The sequence below is a fragment of the Macrobrachium rosenbergii genome, chromosome 51 (genome assembly GCF_040412425.1).
Source record: "Macrobrachium rosenbergii isolate ZJJX-2024 chromosome 51, ASM4041242v1, whole genome shotgun sequence".
In the NCBI taxonomy this organism is placed as follows: Eukaryota; Metazoa; Arthropoda; class Malacostraca; order Decapoda; family Palaemonidae; genus Macrobrachium; species Macrobrachium rosenbergii.
This window is the reverse complement of record NC_089791.1, coordinates 6,009,436-6,026,258: the sequence shown is the minus strand read 5'-3', so window position 1 is coordinate 6,026,258 and position 16,823 is coordinate 6,009,436. Positions and strand designations below refer to the sequence as shown.

General features: G+C 37.3%; 1 protein-coding gene across 1 annotated transcript in view; it reads left to right on the top strand.

Annotated features, from left to right (window-relative positions):
- The window catches only part of LOC136833126 (G-protein coupled receptor GRL101-like), a 692,174-nt gene extending 676,262 nt beyond the window's left edge, over positions 1-15,912 (top strand). Inside the window, exon 22 of the mRNA XM_067094785.1 lies at positions 14,095-15,912. Within this exon, the coding sequence (XP_066950886.1) occupies positions 14,095-14,519 (425 nt within the window). The 3' untranslated portion in view covers positions 14,520-15,912. The remainder of the gene's footprint in view (positions 1-14,094) is intronic.
- Positions 15,913-16,823: the final 911 nt, after the last annotated feature.

Genomic DNA, 16,823 nt, shown 5'->3' with positions numbered 1-16,823 from the left:
TCACTGCTTAGCTAATCCTAACGGGTAAGACATGCAGACTACCATGCTTCAGTCACAATTCTTGTGTTTTGGAAAATACGCTCTCTCTTCACTATGAAAATCTTGTTATCATGCACGGGGCCTATTGTTTCCTAACAATGAACACAGTCACGGTTTTATTCGCACCTACGATAAGATAAAAATAATGACATCGTACTTGTGCTGTGGGAACTTGCTTGCTTGTGCTTATTTTACTAAAGATTTATGTTACCAGATTCGTTTCTAATCTCGTACCAGCTTTAGCGAAAGCTACTAGCTGGAATCTACGATTGGCATCCGTTGCCACTTTTAGGTTCTTACCTGGCCTACTTACTGTATTCCTTGTTCATGAGTCCAATCTGGGGTCTAGCTTGTGAACAGGGGGCTTACTAATGCACCTTGAGATCCTTACTGCAATTTCTAGGTCAGGTAGGAAATTAATAGAAAAACAGTTGAGCTGAAGGCCGTACTTCAACAAGGGGCTTTGGCAGATAAACACTTACGTTTACTTTAAATGGAGTATATTTACAGTTAAATACATCAATCAGAAGACTGCGGAATGATAGGCAGATACAACAGGGGACCGCCACGTGGTTATTTATTCTAGTACTGTTCCAAATATTGAAGAGTCTATGATTAATCCTCTTGAAACGGATACTGAAGAGTTGATTGCAGTGGCATTTTCACTGCAAGAAGCACAAGACAAGTCGATGTTTCCACAGCCGATGTACTGTCTGCTATTTGATAATGCCAGTGGTTACACAAGTTTAATTATAACGATCTTGGGCGAATCGAGGGTTGCACAGAGGATGCCAAGATAACTCGATTCTAGTACGATATGCTTGCATTATAATTCACACTTAGCTAAGTGAGTCAGGTCTTTGTGATAACTCGCAATTCAGAAAAGGAAATGAGAGTGAAGTGGAAGATTAAAGATACGTAACTGTTGAAAGAACCTCAAATCAGGACATTACCTTATAACGGAGCGAAGGAGGGGCCTCGTCAAATTCACCAGGTCTGGAGGGATGAGTTTAATGGGAATGCGTAGGTAATGTGACTTGGTGGCCAGCAGGTGACCACATGGAGGGGTCAGCTCAATAAGGAGCGTGCAAGGGGATGTGTGTTGGTCTGTTACTGGAGGTTTCTGAGGGCAACGACCGCTGTGTTTCACCTTGTATGACCTCTGGGGCTTATTTTCTTGCTCCTTCCAGAGGTCACTGCGATCGTAAGATGGCAGTTCAGTCACCTCATTTTCTACGTTGGAATCTTCCAAATCCTGGTGACTGATTTACGTAGGGGCTGAGTTTCTCATGCCCTTCCTAAGTTAGGTGTTAATATGAAAAGTATGTTATTTGGATTGCAAGGCAGTTTGGAGGTTTGGGTTTGCTTAGGAAGTGGTTTCCCACTTACCAATATAAATATATATATATATATATATATATATATATATATATATATATATATATATATATATATATATATGTATATACAGTATATACATACATATATACTGTGTGTATATATATATATATATATATATATATATATATATATATATATATATATATAAATATATATATATATATATATATATATATATATATATATATATATATATATATATATATATATATTCATATGCTATAGTGACAGTACAAACAAATATACAGACAACTGAAACAAAAATATTCATGGCTGATAAATAGAAAAAAATGGAGGAACAATGAACTCATTAGTGAGCGAAGTCAGCGCTCCATTTACAAACCTTGATTATTTATGCTGGTGACATATATATATATATATATATATATATATATATATATATATATATATATATATATATAAATCTGTAAATTTCTAACGCTATGTATCAGTCTTATTGAAGATGTCTCAGAAAAAAAAATATAAATATATATATATATATATATATATATATATATATATATATATATATATATATATATATATATATATATATATATATTTATATATATATATATATATATATATGTGTGTGTGTTTGTGTATATATATACATATAAAATGTTTGTATGTGTGTGTGTCAAATTTGCAGGGTCGCCACCAGGAGAAGAAAATGAAAACTAAGTACCGAGTTCCTTCGTGTATTTGTTGTATATTTCTAGGTATACTGAATAAAATAGGAGAATATTTATACCCAAGAAAACTTTACATTAGAAAAAGGAAATGGTTTTAAAATAAAGCAACAGTTAGAATAAGTAATAATAACGCAACTCCTAGAAGTCCACTCTTATCGCAACAAGCTAGGTCACAAACGATTCCAAAAACACATGACCATACTAATCGTTTCTAATTACATTATAAACAATAGATTTGGAATAAAATGAAAAGTATATTTTTTAATCCATACTGTTAAAAAGCAAATAACCAAATACGTAATGAAATTAATAAAATTCAAACATTCGGAACATTTTATATAGATATAAAAAAAGTAAGATATATGCAATCATAATTTTAGATACTCATCTTTATTCACGAGTACAGTACATATATGCAACAGTCACCGGGGTGACCTTTAAGTCTTTGAACAGTGAGATAGGTGATGACCTGTTAGTGGCTCCCACGGCAGGTTCTTTTGTACTGACATTGGAATTTGTTCAGTCAGATGCAGAGAACTATTTGATCATGGTCCAAGCGCATGGAAACAATGTGTGTTCGTTCGGTCACTGAGCTAATGCACCGGAAATGCCCAGATTCCGGGGAGGTACGTGTGTGTGTGTACAGTATATGTGCGATTCCCCATAATACATGACGAGAGGAACTTTGACTCTCGGGAGAGACTGTCTCGAGCTGTAATAGCGGATATGTTTTTTAACCTAGTGTAGTAATCAAAGAACCCGCCAATATGAACATACGTTATTTACGGCCATAGAAGTAAGTAAAAAAAACGCACAGTGACATTTTCCTCTTTCCCAGACTTTGGAAGGAAAACCCCCTGGTTGAAGAACAGTGAACCTGAACGATGTTTACATAATGAACTTGTCCATTTTTCTGTTTGAACATGTATGTACATTCACAATTTCAGGTTTTGATATAATGATGTATTTCTTTCGACAGGGACTCGAACATTGTCCTGGAAGGACAAATATTCGGAGGTGATGCTATTACTCTTACAGACTATATGACTTGTATTGTGGTTGTTACGGCCTTATTATTTTGCTTGATGACCAGGTGGTCATTGACTATTATGGTTTGGCGTAAAATAGTATCTATGCTTGTTTGGGGAACAGTATTCCCTCTGGTAATGTGTCCCTTTGATAGGCAGTGTGAGTCACTCCATATCTTGATGGTTAAAAAGTTAAGTATTCCTTAGTTTTATCAGACCACTGAGCTGATTAACAGCTCTCCTAAGGCTGCAGAGTTACTTTCGTTAAATTTGTGAATAGAGTCTAGTTTTCTATATCAGTGTCTCATTCCAGTAGGCTTTTGTGTAAAGATAGGTTTAGAGAGAATCTTATAACGGAAAAAGAAGAAATCTGCCGACCCAGGTAAGGCCACAGCTACCAGGAACATCTCAAGAAAGGTGAGATGATAAATTCTGTTCTTAAAACAGATACTTCAATAAACAGCCGGCTCTCGAACCCGGGCTGGTTAACAGTGGTTGGCAGCGGTATTAGACTTAAGTAGATAAGTAAATAGTTAGGGATACGCTTCCTAAGAGACGTAATTTAGTAATTCTAGCATTGGCATTTCAGGATAGGATTTTGTTGCAGTCAGCGATTCAGATTAGGGAGCTGTTGTCAAGCGAGATGTTGTGAGTCAGACATTTTCTCGAGGCGACTCTCTGTGTATGTTTATAATGTGTCCCGAGGCTCAAGTTGTTAATATGGGATTAATAGGGTGTTAGTTCATATTGGGGAGTGTTTAGGGATATATCAAGTTGTATAAATATTAAGTTGTATAATGTGAAATAATTGCAGTATCTTGACTGCTTGTGTGTGTTAAAGCACATGAAGATGCGCGAGTATTTCTTTTCCCTCTCTCTCTGGCTCACTGAAGAGAGGATTCTGGCACCGTTATGCGTAACGTAAGTGTTATAATTTTTTTTTTTGTTTGCTTATTTTATTTTATTGTTAATTTTAGTGTCAGATTGAATGGGTAGCATGCTTCCTCTGCAAGATTTGTGGATGCTGCCTGCAATGACGTCATTCTTTCTGTGACATGTCGACTACGTCATGAGTCTGGGTAGGGTTTCTTGCTTCGCTCTTAGATAGTGCATTTGGAATTTGTTTTTTTTTTTTAATATATATAGCAAGCGGCTGTTCGCATCGGCGTTTAGGGTTTAATAAGGGGAATATTTTATGGTTGCATTATTTCTGGGGACTTTGATAATTGGGTGGGAATTTATTTGACATTTGTGAATTACTGTGTGCAAAAATTTTTTACGCAAGTGTGTATACATTTCTTGGTATTTTTTTTAACTTTTTTTTTCTTATTTTGAAAATTTCACACGTATGTGTGTTACTTTGGGTGCATACGTGCGTGTGCGTAAAATGGGTGGGGTTGCTTGAATTGATTCAGCAATCTCTGCCTGACGACGGCAAAGGTGGTGCGCTCAGCGTATTTTCTGTATGCTTCAGGGACCTTGGATGATGTTGGGGGAGTGAGGTGTTGCCCTGAGAGGGAGGGACGAATTCTTTCCCTTTTCCTCTCTCTCTCTCTCTCGCGCGCGTGCTCGAGTTACATTTTCTATACATGAGAGTGGATGCCCATTCTCTTAGTGAGGACTGATTGTTTTTTGTTGTTGTTTGACCTTGAAGAAGTGAAGTGGGTCTGACCTACTAAAGGGAAAATCAGCTGTGTGCTCAACCAGCAATTTTCTTTTTTTTTTTTCCATGGGACTCTAAATTTAATTGCGGGGGTTAGTTTGTTTTGAATTTAATTTTGGGGTTTACATAATTGTGAACTTAATTTTGGGCTTACTTAATTTTGAGTTTAATGAAGTGGGTTAATTAATTTTTTTTTATTTAATTGTGGATTTAGTTAATTGTAGATTTGATTGTGGGTTTAGTTAACTTTGGATTTAATGGCGGGTTTGATTGGCACTTTCTTTTGAGTTTTGGGAATTAAATGTTAGAGTAAAGGGAATTAACATTCTAGTTTCGTGTTGTGTGGGAATTATTTCAAGGGAAAATTGTTTTTTTTTTCTGGTGTTTCTGTAACGAGTGTACTTTCACGGGACTTGGGAATTTTTTGCATTTGTGATTAGCCAAGAATAAGTTAACAGATTTATTTACGAGAAGAAAGTGGCAAAAATGAGGAGAGAAAATAGTGATCAGAGATTCCTTAGATCAGCCAATGGTTGTGTAGGACGCGGAGATCCAGTCCGCGGTTCGAAGAATTTTGTTGAATTTCGGAATAGCCAAAGATCGATGGTTGGCTTGAGTTCTAGGATCCCACGGGGCCGTTGCTTTAATTGTAATATGCAGGGACACATTAAGAGATTTTGCCGTGTTAAGTATTGTGGCAGTGCAAGGGTTATGGTCATCCTTGGCGATCTTGCCCGTCTCGGAGACAGTATAATGATAGGCCTGCATTTCAGAATTTTGGTAGCTCAGATACGGGAGTTCCTCACGCAAGTTTTTCGAGGGGATCTTGTGATCGGCAGACAGGGTCTAAAGACCGATCAGTTGTAAAGGAGAACTGGATGGGTGTCTCTTGGGATATAGGACTTCTGGGAGAACCCTCAGGGCCGAAGCCAGTTGTAATTGGGTCTGTACATGGTATAAATGTAAGGGTCTTTATAGATACAGGCGCCTCCATTAATTTGATAAATTATGATTTGTTCAGATCAGTGTTTCTCGATCGCTCCTTGAGGCCTGCTAAGGAAGTTGCATGCTATGTTCAAGCAAATAGGTTACGATTTTGGGATACATAGATGTAGATTTATCTCTCGGGGGTAGATCTTTGACAGAACCATTTTTGGTTATACGGGGGAGTGTTTTGGGGAATATGTTATTACTAGGTCATCCTGCATGTCGGAGACGAAAGATATTGGTTCATACGGGGGTCTGTGGTATAACTGTGGGAGTGCCTGGGGTATTTGTGTCGTATGAGGGAATGGATATGAGTGTAGTGGATGACAATGGATCAGGTATACATGAGGATCTGGGGATGATTGCTGAACATGTGCCAGGGGATGAGAAGTGCTATAATGGGGTTTTGGCGGATGATGTGGTGCTTGGTCCGGGAATGGTTGCTGTGGTGAAAGTTCGAGTGAAAGGAGTGCATAAATCCAGACAGATGTGTGTGGATGAAGGTAGCGAGAAGCTGGAGGGGATTTTGTGTACGGGTTCTATAAATAGTGTATCAGGTTCAGGGGACATTTGGGTGGAATTGCTAAACTGCAATGATTCAGTTCGCAATTACCAGAAGGGTACTTATGCAATCGACTTTGTTGACTGGGTCGATGAAGATAATTCAGTGAATGTTGTCGGGGATTTTTGTTCTTTTTCAGAAGCAGATTTACAGGCTAGAAGACAAGTTCTTAGGGATCAATTAGCTAATGCTGATTATAAAAAATATGTTGGGGGTGTAGAAGAGGCCGAGTTTGCGGACGTAGTCGCTACTCAAAGGGCATAAGTTAGGATTAACAACTGTGTTAGAACACAAGGTTCACTTGGAAGAAAAAACTAATCCTATTTTTGTTCCTTCATATAGGATTCCTTTTAAGATTAGGGAACAGGTAGAGCAAGAGGTTAATAAGTGGGAAGATGAAGGCATTATTAGGCCCAGTTCATCACCCTGTGATCCCGTTGCTAGCAGTGCCTAAGAAGGATGGTTCAGTTCATGTGTGTGTAGACTTTAGAAAACTGAATGAGAAAACCATTCCTGATTGCTACTCCGTGGTGTGTTTGCCTGATTTATTTGTAGAGATAGGAGGGAAACACTTCTACTCCTCAACTGATCTAATGCAAGGGTATTTGCAGGTACCGCTTAGATAGGAGAGTCGAAAGTACACGGCCTTCTCTTTGCCGAAGGGGCATTATGAGTTCACACGAATGCCGTTTGGTTTAACAGGCAGTCCGATGATATTTACTAGGCTGATGAATACAGTGTTGCATGGCTTGTTAGGAAAAAAGGTGTTCATCTATATGGATGACATCCTAGTTGCCATTGATTCAGTAGAAGAGCATTTAGAAGTACTTAGGGAAGTTTTTAGAAGGCTTAGATTAGCGGGTTTGAAGATAAAATTAGCTACTTGCTGTCCATCTCCTCATAGTATGTTTAGGTCATGGCATTTCTAAAGAGGATGTTAGAGTGAATGATGATAAAGTTAGGGCAATTGTAGAGTTTGCCACTCCCAAGACTAAGAAGAAGATTTGGTCTTTTTTAGGGATGGCCGGATTTTTCCGTAGATTTGTGAAGGGTTTTTCTATTCTGGCATCTCCTTTGACATGTTCTGAGGGATGATGTGAAGTTTGTATGAGGAGATGGACAGCAAGTAGCTTTTCAAAAGATTAAGGATGCCCTAGTAAATCGCCCAGTGTTGAAGTTTCCTGATTTGGATCGTCCCTTCATGTTGGTAACAGATGCTAGTTATGATGGTATAGGGACATGCCTTATGCAGAAGTTCGATGGAAGGCTCCATCCAATTGCATTTTACAGTAGGAAGTTTAAGACACGAGGTAGTAATGAATTGTTATGGTCGGTAGTAGACAAAGAGGCCTTTGCCGTAGTGTCTAGCTTGGTACATTTTAAGATGTTGCTTTTGGGCAATCAAGTATAGGTTCTGACGAATCATAAGCCTTTGTTGGATCTTTTTAATAAGCCGGATCTTTCTCCAAAAAGAGCCTGGTGGTATTTGACAATCAGAGAATTTGATGCTAAGCTGAAGTATATAGAGGGTAGACAGAATGTCGTAGCAGACGCCCTTAGTAGATGTTTTTCTGACGAGGAAGGTACTCACATATGTTACGTATCGGGAGATAACACAGATTGGGGATACCAGTTCAGTAGAAGCGAAGCAAGATGAAAATGAAATTCTGAGAGACGCAAAGGCGTTTCTTAGAGGGGAATTAGTTAGGAAGGGTTATAAGCTGCCTTTTGCAGGGCTTGAATTAGAGGGTAGTTTGTTAGTTAGGAAGATTAGATACAGACTGAGAAATAGTGAAGATAAGGGTGATACAATGCAAATAATCGTTCCTAAGAGTTTAGTACCTACGGTGTTAGATATTGTTCACAGTAGGTCTGGTAGTCCACATTTGGGGATTAAGAAGACGTATCAAAGTGTACAGGGACAATTCTTATGGAAGAATATGCTTAGTTCGGTAGAAGACTTTGTGAGAAGTTGTTCAGTCTGTAATGCGTGTAAATTGGGTTCATTCCCGATTCCTACCAGACCCGCAGCAAGAGTCCACATGGACCTGCTGAGCCATTTCTGTGAATCTAGTTATGGCCATAGGCATGTGTTGGTGGTTGTTGATGAATTAACTAGGTTCGTAGAGATTTTCCCGTTGAAGCGTAAAACAGCGGAAGAGGAGGCAATCGCATTCTTTAATGGGTATATTTGCCAGTACGGGGCACCAGAGGTTCTGATTACAGATAATGGCCTTGAATTTATCAATTGGACAATTCAATGTCTGGCGGATGTAATGGGTATTAAGAAAGTCAATATCATCCCCTGCAGACCGGAAGCGAATGGCCTGTGCGAACAAGCAAATAGGAAAGTCATTGAAGCTCTTCAGTTGACTGTGGGAGGTAATGATCCAAATTGGGATCGGTATCTTCCACAGGTCCAACATAGTATTAACACTATGTTCAGCGATACCATTGGAATGTCTCCCAATGAGGTGCTGTTTGGTTACTCAGCGCAGGGCGTGTTCAATTGTTGCCCAGTCCATCGGGTGACGATACGATCAAGTCGCTTGTGGGTACAGCGAAAGAGAGATATGCGCGCCTTGCTAGATAGGAGCAGCGCAAAGCCAGATGGAGTTAAAGTGGCTGTTGAAGATAGGGTTTATGTGAAGATAAATGTCAGGAATGAGTTGAACTATAAGCTTGGTCCTAAATTTGAAGGTCCTTTCTGCGTTGTAGAATCAAAGAAGGGAAATAGATTTGTTGTTCTAGACGAGAACACGGATGTGTCTCGGTTGATACATATATCTAAAATTAAAAAGATGGGTTAATGGGAATCGTATGGGTTAATTCCTGGGTTGTGCTGTGGTCATGATCATTGCTTTTTCTTTTTTTCTCTCTCTCTCTCTTTTTTTTAAATTAGTTTTAAATGGGCTTAACTTGTAGTAGTTTTTTCCTTGACTAGGGAGGACGTTAGTCCTTAGAGTTATACAAATCTTTAATCATCCGAGTTCAGTTTTTGCTCTTATGTGTTGCATTACTTAGTTAAAATTATGTGCTAAATATCGTAGAGTTTCATAGATATATGAATTTCTTTTTTATTTGTTTTTTGTTGATGGATCGCATCTGCGGTTAGGGGCTTCATTGTTTGCGTTTGGCTTTAGTAATTTGTTGTTTTGAGGTAATGGTTCACATTCACATGACTTTTGTGAGTCTGACGTGGGCTAATTTCGTAGTGAGGTTAGGCCCGTGTATAATTATGTAAGAATATTAGGATGTATAGTTGTCGTCTGACACAATAGCTTTGAATATAGAGTTACAGAATAAGGGTTTGTTACATAGGGTTTTGTTTTTGTGGGGGTAATTGGTATATTGGACGGAATTTGTCTGATGTGTTACAGGTTTGGGTAAATCAGTGGGATTTAGGATATGATTAGGAAGACTTTAAAATGGCTTCCAAGTTTGGGTATTTGGATTTTTCAGCTCTCTTTTGAATTAAGAGGGCTGTGCTGTTGGTAGTGTAGTTGTTATGATCATAGGAGCGATTGCCAGTATGTCAGTTGCTATTTTGCTGAAGAACTGAGCAGGTTTCGACAGTTTTTGCTAACCAGGGTAAAAATTTGATGACTTTACAAGATATGTTACCTCTCAGATGTTTAGGATTGCCTTTAATGAATTTAGTATATCGGTAGGTTTCTCGGGCAATTTTTTACAGGTTAGAATTTTTTTTATGAATAGTCTCTTAGAGTTAGTATACCTGATAGCGGGTTGATTGTGGAAGTTCCAGTTAGCAACTTGGAATTGCTTCACATTTTTAACATATGACCTTTGTCCTAGTAGTTTTAATAGTTCAGTAATAATATGGAACACAGAGAATACACTAGTTACTTTTTGAGTTGACTGCCACATTCAACATGGGCTTGTGCAGTCGCTAGCCATTCAGCATAGTTGGATTGCCAGGAAGTTAGGACGCGAAGGAAACCGTGGGCTTGTGCAGTTGCAAGCCGTTCAGCATAGTTGGATCACCAAGAATGCAAGATTTCATTGTTGCTTTCCATAAAAGACTGTTATTGGAATAACACCTGTGTTATGAGACATATAATTTTCGTATCTAGTGCAGACAGTTTGCTATGATTTTGGAGTTGGCCCCTACTGAACTTTAGATTGGTCAGTTATCATGACTGGACGAGGACATCCTGTGTAGCAGGTCCGAGCTACTGTAACAGTCACGGGGGTGACCTTTAAAAGCCTTTAAACAGTGAGATAGGTGATGGCCTGTTAGTGGCTCCCACGGCAGGTTCTTTTGTGCTGACATTGGAATTTGTTCATTCTGATGCAGAGAACTATTTGATCATAGTCCAAGCGCATGGAAACAATGTGTGTTCATTCGGTCACTGAGCTAATGCACCGGAAATGCCCAGATTCCGGGGAGGTATGTGTGTGTGTGTATATGTGCGATTCTCCATGATATATGACGAGAGGAACTTTAACTCTCGGGAGAGACTTCCTCAAACTGTATTAGTAGATATGTGTTTTAACCTGTTTAGTGATCAAAGAACCTGCCAGTATGAAGATACGTTATTTACGACCATAGAAGTAAGTAAAAAAAACGCACAGTGACATTTTCCTCTTTTCCAGACTTTGGAAGGAAAACCCTCCGGTTGAAAAACAGTGAACCTGAACGATGTCTACATAATGAACTTGTCCATTTTTCTGTTTGAACATGTATGTACATTCACAATTTCAAATTTAAATATAATGATATATTTCTTTCGAATGGAACTTGAACATTGTCCTGGAAGGACAAATATTTGGAGGTGGTGTTATTACTCTTACAGACTATATGACTTGTATTGTGGTTGTTATGGCCTTATTATTTTGCTTGATGACCAAGGGGTCATTGACTATTATGGTTTGGCGTAAAATAGTATCTATGTTTGTTTGGGGAACAGTATTCCATCTAGTAATGTGTTCCTTTCGTAAGGAGTGTGAGTCATTCCATTTCTTGTCGGTAGTTTTTGCAGAGTTACTTTGGTTAAATTTGTCAATAAAGTCTAGCTTTCTGTATCAGTGTCTCATTCCAGTAGGCTTTTGTGTAAAGATAGGTTTAGGGAAAATCTCATGACGGAAAGAGAAGAAATCTGCTGACCCAGGTAAGGCCACAGCTACCAGAAACATCTCAAGAAAGGTGAGAAGCTAAATCTGTTCTTAAAACAGATACTTCAATAAACAGACAGCTCTCGAACCTGGGCTGGATAACATATATGACTTCATTCACTTATGGAAAATGTAAAACCACAGAATTTTTGCTTAAATTTATATTTTCAGTGTATAGAAAAACTACAAATGTCTACATTTCGTCACTGTTTCTCCGTGCTTTACAGATAAGCAGTACTGAATTTTTAGAACCTGAAATTAAAAAGAAAATGGTATAGATTGTGATTTAAAATACCCAAATTATTTTATTTAGATAGATTTCAGAATGGCTAAAAAGTATTTTTTTTTTTCATTAAAAAAAAACAGTTTTCAAGACACAATGTGTTTTACTATCTAATGAGAAATTTAAAGTAGTACCTAAGTTGTTCAGAACTTTCAATGTAAATGTGGCTTTATGTAACTATATCACAGTAAGAAGTAAGCTGATTAAAGACTCTCCCAAAAATACAGGAGGCTGTACTATATACTGAAATTCCAACATGGGGATTGCCCACTGAAATACATTGGTTGAAGTGCCAAAGATCTAAATGTATGAGTAAAGTAACATCAGAATAATGTAAGAAATTTTCAGTCTTCCAAAGCTCTATTTTTACATAAAATAAATTATGATCATCACTTGGACTGGCAAAAATGCAGATCAATAAGCTCTTATAATGTTTATACAAAACACACCATCCTATAATCGGGTGTCATTGAATTTTATCCTAGAGACATAATGAATATTCTTATTAAATTGGATGGCTTTGCTTTTGATGAAATTTTTGAGCTAATGATTAAAATGATTTCATGAATAACTGAGACCTTGTGTGAAGTTTACTCTTTTGATTGATGTACATATTACCTTGGGTAATTGTATGTATATATATGATGTGTAGTTTTAGATTTGTGTATAGGTGAATGAAATTCTTCAAGTGCTCTTGAATCAGATGTATATCGGAACATATGATTGTGCATATCTTTCTTTTCTTTTTGTTATATCAGTAAATAATATTCTGAATTTCTGTAGCACGTTATTAACTTGGATCATGTATTTGGTTCTTTACTTTAAAGTGTATTGTTTATACTGTAATCAGAAACGATTAACATACATCTGTTTTGAAATGTTTGTGACTTAGCTTGCATTTTGGTAAAAATGGACTTGTAAAGCTTGTGTTATTACTTATTCTAATTGTTATATGTTTAAATGATTCTCTTTTTTTGATGTAAAATTTTCTAACAGAAATATTCTCCTGCTATATACATGATAACTTGAAATTGTGTAACAATTACACAAAAGTACTTGGTACTTAGTTTATCATTTTTTCCTCTTTGTATGAACTTCCAATATACATTATATATATATATATATATATATATATATATATATATATATATATATATATATATACAAAATATAATTATACACACTTAGAGGGCACTGGTGCCATAAGGCCCCATTGTAAAGTAAGTGCTTATTGCTACCTTATGACTGAAGGGATTCACTTCAGATTTTTACGACTTATTATACAACTAATACTGAAAAAATACAAGAGCGAAAATAAAGAAATTCAACCTCTGAGTTCATGAATTTTGCTTTTGAAAAAAAGTTATGTCATTTTTCAAAAATAATATGCTAAAAAAAAAAAGTTGGTTTCAAAAAAAAATTTTCCCCCTCTTGTAATTATTGATATATAGTTATACTACGCACTGTAAAAGTTTCATTGAACTTGTTTCAGTCTTTTTGGAGATCTAAGCATTTAGTTTTGAAAAAAGTAAGTTTTCAGAAAACAAAAAACAACAAAAATTTTTGGACTTTAAAGTCTCCTGAGATAATCTTGAGCATGTTATCCCAATATCTTTAAAACCTGTTTTCTCTGATGAGTCCCATAGAGAGAATCGGACATTTTAGTGGGTGGCACAAATACTTTTGTACCTGTGTTCTTGACAATCTTTTACATTTTTTTTTTTACAATTTGTCTTTCACAGTGCCATACAAGCGATGAAAAAAAAATGTAAATAAACCAGTCTAAACATTTTTTGAGCAATATATCTTCAAGATATTTTTAATTACACATAAAACAGCCCAAAACAGTGCATAACTCCCTTCCACATATCCAGACTTAGAGTCATACAGATTTGCATTTTTACAAAATTGTCAGTAAACCAATCTGAACATATTTTTTCAGCAATATAGCTTCAAGATATGTTTATTTACACATAAAACAGTCCAAAACAATATATAACTCACTTCAAACTATCCAAACTTAGTTATACGGAATTTTTTTTCAAGTTTCGACAATTTGTCATTCACAGTGCCATACAAGCGATGAACAAAATTGTCAATTAACCAATCTAAAAAAATTCTTTTTAGCAATACCATTTCAGGATATGTTTATTAGACATAAAACAGTCCAAAACTGTTAATAACTCAAATTCAATGATTCCTCGAAATTCGGCAGTCGGTGGCCCCCCGTAAATGTATGTGCAAACATGTGAAAATGAATAGGAAAATATGCTTGTCTGAAGTTTTATATGCTTTTTCAGGGAACCATTGGCCATCAATGAAGACGCGCATGACAACAGAGATGTCGGACATTCCTCCGCTGAACGAGTCAGACGTTCGCACCCCAAAGGCCAAACCATCTATGTGCATATACACACCTGTATTATCTCGAACAGCTGTTCCTTGTGCAAACACTGATGATGACATAGATCTGGACATTAATGGAGTCTTCAGGAGTGAAAAGAATTTAGCTCATCAGGGACCTATGCTAAACGGGCGAGAACCTGCCCAGCGAGTGCTTTGTCTCCAGAATTCTATAACCTGTGAAGGCCACATGGAACATATAGGCACTGCCAACCTGGAATTAGTGCGGCTGGAAGAGGTTGCTAAGCCTCTTCCTGCTTCCAGAAAAAACTCCCGGAAACATAACAGGAGAAAAAATGTTTCAGATGATCGATATGATTAAGTACCCTTTTACGTTTTAATTTATCACAAAGATTCTTTGGAGAGATGCCCCCGATGTCTCTAGAATTATTATAAAATAGCTAAAGAAATTAGAGCTTCAGGTGCTTGCTATGGGACTCCAAATTGTGTCGGTATAATTGATGTTTTTCAGCAATATTCAGCAACTTGTCATTGCCATAACGATCTCGTTACTGAAGAGCGAGTTATAGTTCTATCTTTTACCAAAAATTGAAATGAATTACGCTGGTGCATGAATTCGTGTTGTTGGTTGTATATGAAACACTAATTGTTATGTTAATTGTCTCTAGGACCCAAAACGTGAAGTTAGGTATATATAAAGTTACAAATATAGATGATTCTGTTTTCCTTGAGATTTTGTTTAATGTATACAAATACACTCCAGAATTTCTTCACTTTAAAAGTTACTTAAGCAGTGAATCATGTCAAATGAAAAGGGTTACCCTAAGTCATGGTAGTTCAGCAAATGGACGAAAAACTGGATCAGTGGCGTGGGTATTCCAAATAACATATGCCAAAAAGTACCAGATGGGAAGTATGTGTAAAGTGAAATGTGTAGTCTGTTCGACTAAAAACTTAGATTTGTGCAAACTTTGAATCCTGATTTTTCATCAGTTGCATGAATGCGAGTGACGTTCCATGCTTGTACATTAAAACTGACAACTGCTTTCTTATGATTCATCCTATCTCGAATCTGGTATACTGGAAATTTCTGAAATCCAGTATCTCTCTTAGTGTTCCTTCCAATTAATTTCTTAATGAATATGAATAACAGATCTTGCAAATCTGTAGAGTAAAAAATCTTGCATATTAACCCCAGAATAACAATAAATTGACAGCAGACTGAAGGTTCAAGGTGTAGGATTTATTTGAAACACTTTTCCATTAACTTAAAATCTGCCATTCTATGATAAGCATCACATGCTCCTTAATTTGAAGAATTAACCATAGTGAGAGTCACATATTTGACCTTTTAAAAGATCACAGGAAGTTGAACCTCACTGAGGGATCATTAATAATTCCATCTTTTAACAGTAAGTTTTTCCTTAATGTCTCTAAATTCCTGTACCCCTTTAGGAAAATGCTCCATATGGGTATGCATTGAAAAGAGATTACTAGTGTTTTTTGTATTTCCCACAAGGCAATGACAGCTACTAGCACAACAATACTTTAACTCCATCCGTTGTTAATTTTTTTAAAGGTTAACGATATGTTACACGGTGGTGTATATAACAATTTTATTTGATTATCAGTTTCATTATATCTCTATAATTTCCATACTGTACTTAACTAATATTTCATAGCCATTGAAACATGAAATGTTTGTGACAAATGACTGGTATTTTTGTATTCCTAGAAATATATATGTAGAGAGAGACGCCATTTTAATAATATGTCACCTGGTAGAAGGATCTGTGTAACGTTACAGCTTTGGATTCTAAGAAATGTCACTTTTGATGTCTCTAACAGGGCTCTCCCTTTTCTTTCCTTCCCATACTAAGCAACATTGTCGTTTTGGAGGAGCTTCGGGGCTAGGGACCAATGGCCTGGTTGGGGGGGGGGTGACCATTTGGCCTCCACCTGGACCCTCCTCCAGCCTTGGGCTATAGTCCTATGCTCAACCAATTTTTGGCTTGGTTTTTTCTTAATCTTTCATTTTATCACTCTTCTTTCTCACTCCCCCCACCAATCTTTTTCCTCTGCGCCCCCCCCCCCACCCCCGCCATCCCTTAGGTGTGAGTGTCCATGCTGCAAGGGTAGAAAGCCAACTTCAGGTTGGTCTTTAACAGCCTCCTGGATGCCACAGGGCACAGTGTCCTGTTTTTTCTTGTTTGTCCCTACTCCTTCATGCCGAGCTCTCAAGGAGTGGACTGGATATTTCCCTAGCATATACCCAGGCCCATATGGACGATAATGGAAATCAAACAAATTCTAATGGGTTGGGGACTGACCCTGCTCACAATCAGTCCCTCAGTTTTTTGGGGCTTTTCTGACTAAGCTAGTTTAGAGACCATGAGCCAGACTACTCCCCAAGAAATCTCGTCATCGATATCATCTTTTGCCATGTCACCTTTCATCTCAGCACATGATGCCCCACGCTCCCTTTCCACCAGTTCGTCTTTTGTAACTACTCTACAACCGTGTGAACCACAGCATTCTACCATGAAACAATGAGCACTACAGCATCTCTTCCTCAAAAGATTTTCTTAAGGCTTCAAGTCCATCCTCTTCTACCCATCTTGAAATGTCCTCCAGCACCCTCCCAGCCCTTATGTCAACCCTCTTT